Source organism: Echinops telfairi, unplaced genomic scaffold (assembly GCF_000313985.2).
Source record: "Echinops telfairi isolate 266 unplaced genomic scaffold, ASM31398v2 ScPeMD7_18;HRSCAF=68, whole genome shotgun sequence".
In the NCBI taxonomy this organism is placed as follows: Eukaryota; Metazoa; Chordata; class Mammalia; order Afrosoricida; family Tenrecidae; genus Echinops; species Echinops telfairi.
In genome coordinates, this window is record NW_022103915.1 from 1,716,888 (window position 1) to 1,726,220 (window position 9,333).

The following is a 9,333-nucleotide window of genomic DNA, read 5'->3' on the forward strand; positions in this document are numbered from 1 at the left end:
CCTTTCCCCCCACTCCCCCTCTCCCGTGTCCCCCTGGAACTGTTGGTCCCGTTGTTCGTGTCTTTCATTGGCAGTTTTGACGGCCAGTGCGGTGTGGGCGATTCCGAGAGGGGCAGTGTGCGGCCTCCCGAAGCCTCGTTCTTCGGTGCTTGTTAGGTGCCGTGGAGACTGCCCAACCCCAGCGGCCCTTTGCTCATGGCTCTGTGTCCTCACAGTTGGTCCTGTGCTCCAGCCCGTTGCTGCCCTGTTGTGTCCGTCCAGCTCATCGAGGGCCTTCCTCTTTTGCTGCCCCTCTACCAAGCATGACGTTCAAAGTGCTGCCCACGTTGACGTAATGTCTTCTTTAGTAGGGCTGTGCTTATCCAGGATCTCTTTTCTTTCCATATCGTTTCCATTAGCAGTATTTTCCCCCCATTGCTTTAAAGAATGCTGTGGAGTCTGAATTAGGATCGCAGTTTACCTGTAGATCACTTTAGGGTGTGTATTGAATGATGTGTTCAGTGTTAAATCTTCCTATCCATGAGCATCATATATTCCCCCACTTGTGTAGATTGGTCTCCCGTAGTTGTGTTTGTCTTACACTTATTCCTAAGTCCGTCTTCTTTGGAGTGGCCATTGTAAATGGTCCTGTTTTCCCACTTTCCATAGTTCTCCTTGTGTAGAGGAGATCCAATTGATTTTTGTGAGTTGCTTTGGTTTGAAGTGGACTTGGAAGGATCGGCGGGCTTTGGATTTCCTCCAGAAACTGTACCATGAAGGGACATTTTGGAAGTGCAGCATTACGCTGAGCCTGCCCATATGAAGCCTGCAGTTTCAAACATCGGAAAAGGAAAATTAAAAATGACATTACAGAGTGTCACCCTTATGTTTTACACTTTCTAGAGAAATTCAGCATCGATAATGAAGGCTTAGAGCCTGTTGTCATTACACCTTTGGCTCAAATAGGGTGTTACGAACTCATCCTGAGTTACAGTGCCATTTCTGGGGTCTTACCAGAGATGCAGTATCACAATCTGTTAAACACCCAGCACTCATTAAGTCAGGAGGTGTCAGCCTTCTAAGGTTTTCTGAGAAGCCGTCAGAGGAGCCCGGGTGGCATAGTGGTTACACTTTGGGCTGCAATCTGCATGGTCAGCAGTTTGAAACCACTTGCTGCTCCATGAGAGAGGGACGGGGCTTTCTACTCCAGTAAACAGTCTCGGACACCCACCGAGAGCACTGTGTGTCAGCAGTGACTCGTTGGCAGGGCGTTAGGTTTTTGGAGAAGCTGTCCATCAGCGGTTGGACAGGTCAAGCCAAAATCCTCTCCCCTCAGATCTACTGACTTGGCAAATAAAATAAAAGCCAGGAGCACTGCTGGCCCTGTCTCAGCCTGTGCATGGGGACAGGAACAGGAGGTCAAAGCTGCAAAGCGGCAGCAGCAATGGTGTGACTCGTCCCATCAGTGAGGTGTGGGGACCACTGGCGTTGTAGCCCACAGGCTTGAGTCTGGGCCCAGCATGGCTCTGTTGTAAGAGTATGCTAACTGACACACATTTCTCTCACTGTATGCCAGACTCTGTGCTGACCACGGGCGCTGTGGGCTCACATCACGTGCGTTCTCCCTCCATCCATTTGCCCTGTTACTGCTGTCGGCTGCATTGTAGAGATGCTGTATCTTGCCCCACCCAGCTACACTGTAACCAGGTGGCAGAGCTTAGATGCCAGTCCCGGTCAGCTGCACCAAGGCCCTCTGACCCCCAAAGTCCTGCCACCACATGCTCATATGGAGAGGTTTAACAATCAGTGGCTGGGAGACCTGGACAGGATTGGGAGTCAGGCAGGGCATCTGGCCCTGCCAGCCCACCCGTCACCGCTGAAACGGCCACTGCAGACTCAGCCTTCCAGAGTGAGAATCGGAACCTGAGCCCCATGCACTCTCAATCCTGCACTGGCCTGTAAAGCTGTCTGGACAGCCGCATCGCTCTCCACACGGCCCTTTTATCATCAAGGACAGCACTGAGCACTGACCTCTACGGTGCTCTCCCTCCCTTTGATGCTGCAGATCGGGGGTGAAACAGCATGGTCCAGCCAACTCAGCAGCAGATAGTAAGGAATTTAGGCATCATTGGCTTGATAACCAGTGTCATGAATTCCCCCCCGCCGCCCCCCCCACTTAAGCACCAGCATAGCCCCAATATACCAACAGAGGGAGGGGCTGGTTCCTAAGCCATTGGTGCTTTCAGGAGACCTTATGTGAAACAACGCCATCGACCTGAATAACCAATAGCATCCTGAAGCATTCCAGGTTCTGGAGATGCTGGGAACAGAGCCTGGTACCGGTGCTCCATCGAGAGCTTAAATGGCAGACCAAAAAAAAGGGCGGGATGGGAAGACAAGCAAAGAGGATTTCTGGTTTACCTCACTTTAGATATTGATCTGTTTTTTGTTGGTTAGAAAGTGCTTTATCTAAATATGGTTGCCAGAGTATTATTCAGACATAAGAACCTGCAATTCCTAACATTTCTCTTTTCTTAACCTTTCAGTTTGAGAATTTTTCCTTAGAAATTTCATTCATGGTTTCTAGTTTGCAACAAAAACTTGTTTGCAGGGTTTTTGTGTTGCTATTTGTTACTTAATTTTTTTTGTTTTTTCAGATTAATCTGTGTGCTACCTCACCCATGTTGATCAAAAATGATATTCCACAAAGCCTTGTGTGTGATTTGTGATGAGTAGGTTGTGTATATGTGTTGAGACTCCTTGGTGGCATAGTGGGTTATGCTAACAGCAAGGTCAGCAGTTTGAAACCACTAGCTGCTCCCTGGGAGAAAGAGCAGGCTTTCTACTCGGTGAAGAGTTGCAGTCTTGGAAACCCCCTAGTGAGGGAGCCAGCAGGATATAGTAGGTTGGAGAGACCAGCGTGTCCGTCGTCACTGAAAGAAAAGACAGTGCCAGGCTAGCTCAGAGCTGGCTCCTGGTCTCCACTACTGGTGCTCACTGCCGTTGTGCCCGTGCCGACTCATCCATTCCTACAGAACAGAGCAAAACTACCCTCGTGAGTTTCTGAGGAGTTAGAACGTGTTAAGTAGAGACTTGGGTGATACATCGTTTTTAAAAAACAAACCATAGATGCTTCAGGTGGTGTGGCCAATTAAGTGCTTGTTTACTGACCAAAAGGTTCGAGGTTTGAGTCTGCCCAGGGATGCTTCAGTAGACAGGCCTGGTGACCTACTTAGGAAAATGCAGCTATTAAAGCCCTGTGTAGCCAGCCCTACCCCAGCAGAGTTGGAACCTGCCCGCACCAGCTGCCTCGTGGCCACTCGGACCAGTAGGGAAAGGTCACGTGAACTTGAACACGTCAGGACAGAGGCTGGAGGATGAAGGGAACGTGCGGGATGAAACAGCTTCGTCCACACTCTCCTTCCGGAGATTGGAGTTTCCAGACAGGCCTGGAATAGAAGTGTGTCTGAAGTCATTGTAACGGCCAAATGCGTTCACACATTTCCTGAAACCCAAGCAAAAGGACCCCACGAGGGACACAGGTGACAGTGACACCAGATTCCTCACAGGAAACAACTCAAGGTGACAGTGGAGACGTCTTTAAATGAAACAGTGGTCAGCCTAGCATTTCATACCCAGCTAAGGCATCTTTCAGAAAAACCGGAGGCTTGTTCAGACATCAGAAGCTGGGAGGATTGATCCACGGCAGATGGATGAGACTAGAAATGGTAACAAATGACCTGTGGGGATTAAGGATAAAATATGCTTTCTCTTCTTTTTTCACCTCCGACTTACACTCCAGTTGAGTGATTTTAATGTTCAGTGTTTTCATGGAGTATGACGTATACATCTTTCAGTCCCCTGTAAGAGGGGGGTGTATGCCGAACATGCGTTTACTCATTGGGGCACGTAAAAGGCGTGTAGCAGACACAGCGCATTGCTGCTGCCCCGCACCCTCATTACCGTTGTCACCAGCTAACTGGCTTCGTGTCCTCTGCCTGTGTGTTCACACTCCTCCAGGAAGGATCAGACTGATCTGCCAGCCACCTTCCAGAGTCCAGGGCTCGCGGCTCCAGGCAGTTCCCAGGCCCCTGGCCAGCCTCCAGGTGATGCTCTGGTGGAACCTCCCACAGACACCCACCCTTTCTGCCATGGCCTGGAACCACATGGCACAGCATGGCACCTGTGGTTGAGCACAGTGGGCTGTACGCGCATGCCAGTGTCCTCCTGTGGAGGCTTTGGGAAATTCCTAGCATCGGGCATTGCCCACCTGGGATGCTCTTAACGTCAGTAGTGGCGATCTGGGAACCAGAAACATCCCCTGGAATCTTCTCAAAATCAGACTGTCGTTTAGCTGAACCATGAAAGATGTCTGCCTTGAGCACTCAGCTCTTTCAAGAACTATCTAGAACCACGGACAACTGGCACTAGAACAGAGGAGATGGGAACCTGGGGGTTGGGGGGTGGCCGGGCAGTGAGCGTGTGCTGACGGGACAAGTGCAGTCAGAAAGGGGTGAAATGGCCGGGCATCTGCGAGAATGCAAAGGAAACTGAAGCCGACCCGTCCCATCCTCTGATGAGATGTGCTGTACAGAAGCAGTGTCTCCTGCTGCAGACACTGGCTCCTCTCCTGGGCAAGAGCACCCCTGTCCAGGGTGGAAATGGTCCTCCCATCTCATTGGAGGCAGACAAAGCAACACGGGAACAGACACGAGGTGGTAAAATGTGAGAGGATCAGGATGGTAACCAGAATGGTGGAGAACAAGGGCCACCCACGTTCATGCTGACAGAACCGAGGCCTCTCGGCCTGCAGCGTGGGCTCGGCAAGGCTGCTGTGAGTGAGGCTTTGTGTCACCTTGGCTGACCCGGTTACCCTCACCTTCAGTTTGACAGTAAGCGCCCCCTAACCCCCTGTGACATGACGTAACACTATAACACAATGCAAACAACTTCAGGATGGGATCTGCCCCTTGAGGCAAGAAGTTTAGGGTGGAGTGTGACCCCTTACTCAGGTTACAGCCTGAAGGTGTCTCTCAGGGGTGTGGCCGACTTCTTAATATATAAGTAGACACTGTGGGGGACTTGCCTCTCCATGCTGGTGTGGGTCCTGCGTCTGTCACACTTTTTCTGGTTCTTTGGACTGGAGCCAACGGCTGGCCCCCGAGAGCCATCAGAGCTTAATGTCTGTGCTGCTGATCCACCTCTGTATTCACAACCTCCACCTCTGCCGCGCATCGTCCTCCTGTTTGGCCCTCCTGGTCCCCCAGCCTTGGCCGCCACACGAGGCAACCCAAGTCTCTGGCTTCAGATCTGGAACCAGACTGGACTTAACCACGAGTACAGCTGGGTGGACCACTTTCTTGATCTAAATTTCTCCACATACACGCATGCATATATGTGTGTGTGTGTGTGTATGTGTGTGTGTGTGTGTATATATATATATATATATATATATATATATATATACATGCACAGTTTTTCTTCCCCCAAGAACCCCGCCTAGCTTGGAGCTGCTTGGCCTCTGCTGCCCTCCGTGGTCACCTCCCAGTCCCTGCACTGAAAGTCTTGTGTCCCAGCACATCAGCCAGCTCTCCCGTTCCAATGATTGTGCTGTGCGCCCGTATTTTACAAGTGCAGGCCTGTTCCATTTTGGCTCAGTCAGCCCTGATTGAGCCCGTTCAAGCCGGTTGGAAGCCTGGAGACACCCCACGTTGCTTCTTCGAGGAACTGGAATTGGGAGCTTCCGGTGAATTAGGTGAAATCTCTCTCCTACGCTGTTTTTGTATTGCCCTGGCAAACAGGCCACAGGAAGAGCTCCCAGACCACAGCAGGGGCCCTCCGGCAGCCAGCCTCCAAGTGGGCTCCTTCACTGCAGGACGACCGAGGTCGGCCTGAGTGCTGTGGGGTTCTGGGCCACGAGCGGCGAATGTACCAGCAACAAAAGGAACCAACACAGACGCCACCCCCCCCTTGATTAGTAGTTGAGCACTTTAGTCACGGCTCCACCAGGGCTCCTATTGCCAGGCCTAGCAAGGCATGCTTTGTGGGAGTTGCTAAAGTGTTATTTAATCATGTCATGCTTTCATGAGAGGACCTCGGGTTTCATTTCCGCCCTGTGCATCCATCATCCTCTTTAGTCCTTGTGTCTGTCTGTCTGTCTCTCACACATGTGCCACCATCTCACGCATCATTCTGAGGAAAGCTGGTGCTGCAGCCTCGGACAGCAGCTTCCTCTCCGGCAGTCTGGTACTGTGACTGCAGCAGCAGCCCAGAGCTTGGGCACCGACTTCTTGGGCCTGGGTTTGTAGTCTCCTCCCACCCCCACCGGAATACAATCTGCCTGTCTCCCTCCCTGCTCACGATCTCTGGCACCTGTCCTGGAAGCGTTTGTCCTGGAGGCGTTACGTGAACAAAGGAGGCATGGCTGGTCCAGGAGATGGAGCCTTGTCAACCAGTGGTGTCAGAACAGGAAATGGGCGCCTGTCCTCAACATAAAGTGTGGTCTGTATGTCTTCATGGGCTCTGAGGAGGAGTGTGCCAGCTCTTCTCAGGTTTCTGCTTTCAAACCTAGTCTCTGTGACCTGACGGAGTGCTCCAGCAGTGATTGCTAAATGTATATTTAGCTCATATTGTGAGTCAAATGTCACTCAGCCTGTGAAGTCCTGTGAGACCAGAGAAAAGAGCCTTAGAACACCGTTGATTTAACGTGGGCTGAGGGAACATGCTCTTGTACCTGCTGTGTCATCTTAAAAAATAGCTCTGCTGTTGTGTTGATTCCGGCTCATGAGAACCCCATAGGACAATTGCACTGCCCCACGGGGGTTTTGAGGGCGCCATCTTTACGGAAGCAGACCGCCACACCTTTCTCCTTTGGAGCAGCTGGTGGGTTCAGACCGCCGGCCCGGCCTTCCCGTCAGTAGTAGAACACCAGCTGCCGCCTCTCAGGGGCTCCTCACACTTCCATCGGCAGTTGCCTTTAGCGGGTTTTGGCTTTGAAGCCCTGGGCCTAACACTCGACTGCAGCTCTTATCTCACCTTGGGCTGCTTGCTGGTCCTGCTGAGCAGTGGCCCTGCGCCAGGGTGGTCCATCCCCCGTGTCCCTCCCCCTAGTCGGAGGTCGGGTCTGGGTGGCTCTCCCAGGCAAGTCTAGTGAGCAGTCAAGGCTGAGAACCACTCGTTCCGAGGGTCTCACCCATGGGACAGGCGACACAGGTGGGTAACCTCAGAGACGCAGGTGGGCCCTGATCAAGGCCAGGCCAGCGGTCTGAGTGTTTATAACAGGTTAGCTGCTTCGTCAGACTATCACCCCTGGTCTAGTCCAGTGATGCGGGGCCTGCCACCTGGCCACGACCCACAGAGGGGCAGTATGTGGTCGTTTGCCACAAGCATGTGGGGTGGGCTCCTAGAGATAGCCGTGTCAGGCAAATCTGGCTGCGTGCGGCGACAGCCCTGCGGGGTCCTCCGCTGGGGGCGTCTGGCACAGTCCCATGTCTGGTGCCTGTCTTGCCCGTGCTGTGCTGTCTGCTCACATGATCCTTGTGGCCTCAGCACAGAGAAGCCCGTCCACAGCAACCTGGCAGTCATGCGGGAAGAAACATCCACATACAGTTCCATGGCGGGGTGGAAAGACTGGTCCTTAAGTGAGTATTGGGCTGCATGGAAAATGGTGAATGTCCCACCAAAAATGCCCAGGATTCATCGAGACGCTGATGTCGCAGAAGGAGAGTTTAGAGGCCACCTTGAAGGGGCTATGAAATGTGGCCCTGGGCTGAGGAGGGCTTGCTCTTGGAGGCAAAGTTCTGGATTGTGACCCCGTCCATAGGGTCCCCTAGATGTAAATCTAACTGGTAGCAGAGCCTGAATTTGAACCACTGACTGGATTAGCAGCCGAGTGCTTTGATCACTGCCACCAGGGCTCCAAACTAGGTCACACTCATCCTGCAAGATAGCAGTCGGTGCCATTTGAAGAGCGTGGTACGCGGGGAGAGCAGCCGCTCAGCCTCTGGTGCAGCAGCCCACTCGGCAGTTCCATCTCTGGCCCAGCGTCCCTTCTAGAGACGGGCCCATGCCCTGGGCAGGGGGACACAGCAGGGTTCTCACCGAGGGTGGTGGTGTCCTGAGTGCGTGCCAGTAGGCAGTCGACTCAGAAGGGAGGTGGGGAAAGGCCTCTGTTGTAGACCGTCTATTTCTGTGATCGCGCTGTGCCCATTGATGGGGAGGAGACTTTGCTGCAGGCTGCCAGACCAAACACACGCCCTGCTGTCGGGTGGACCTGCCCCTGTGGGTTTCTGAGGCTGTCCGTCTTTACTGCAGCCGTCAGTAATGGTTGAACTGCCAGCATTGGGGGCCGACTGCACGCCCACGGGTGCCCCCAGGCTCCTTGCTATAAGGCCTCGAAAACCCACTGCCATAGAGCCAGTTCTGACGCAGCCCCCTCGAGGACAGGGTGGACCTGCCCCTATAGTTTCTGAGGCCGTCCGGCTTAGAGGAGGCAGGCAGCTGCATCTTTCTCCGACCGAGTGGCTGACTGGTTCCAGCTGCCGACTTGTGGCTAGCCGTCTGCCCACTGCGACCCGAGGGCTCCTTTCACCACCCATCATCTCCCCCCCCCCCCGCCGACGGGTGGGAGTGTGTCTAAATGCTCTGGATGTGCTCTTGCAGGAGGAGGCAGACTGACCCATGGAGCTGAGCAGCGGGCCAGGTGCTGACGTGAAAGACATGCGACTGGAGGCCGAGGCCGTGGTCAGCGATGTCCTCTTCGCCGTCAACAGCATGCGGGTCTCCAGGAGCTTGCGCTGCGCGGATGATGTGGCCTACATCAACGTGGAGACCCGGGAGGGGAGCAGATACTGCCTGGAGCTCACCGAGGCAGGGCTCAGGGTACCGCACGGCAGGGCTGGTGGGGGTGGAGGGTGGGGGCCAGGCCAACGGTCTGCTGCTCAGCACCCCAGCATTCTGTAAAGGGAAATTCTAATCGTAAGTTAGAATCCAGCCATTGCAGCCATAGGCTGGCGGGGTGTGATTTGGGTTTAGAGCACTGCTCCCCAGACTGCTGTCCTTCTCCGTGGTAAAGAAATGGGTTTGCCCAAGTGCCGCACCCTACATTGGGGGGTGGGGGTCCTCCTCTCACAAAGGCCTTGTCTCCTAACCGTATGCCCACCCCACTGTCAGTGTGGGAGCAGCTGCCCCTTCTGGCTTCTTGGCACTCTTCCCTTCGAGGCTCTCGTCAGAGGGACCTCCTCTTCCCTGAGGGTGGGACGGGCTGGAGAGACAAGGCCGCCCACCGGAGAGCAAGCAGCCACAGAGCCAGGCTTGCCGCTCGCTTGCTTAGAAAAAGCTAAGACTGTGAAGCGA

At 53.8% G+C, this 9,333-nt stretch overlaps 1 protein-coding gene across 5 annotated transcripts in view; it reads left to right on the plus strand.

The window, feature by feature from the left end:
• The window catches only part of LOC101639598 (GSK3B interacting protein), a 19,531-nt gene that overhangs the window by 6,378 nt on the left and 3,820 nt on the right, over positions 1-9,333 (plus strand). For 4 of the 5 annotated variants that reach the window (XM_004699124.2, XM_045287933.1, XM_045287934.1 and 1 more), the window contains exon 2: positions 8,641-8,859. In XM_004699124.2, coding sequence (XP_004699181.1) covers positions 8,659-8,859 — 201 coding nt within the window. In that variant the 5' untranslated portion in view covers positions 8,641-8,658. The remainder of the gene's footprint in view (positions 1-8,640; positions 8,860-9,333) is intronic. The other variant, XM_045287935.1, reaches the window with a different exon arrangement.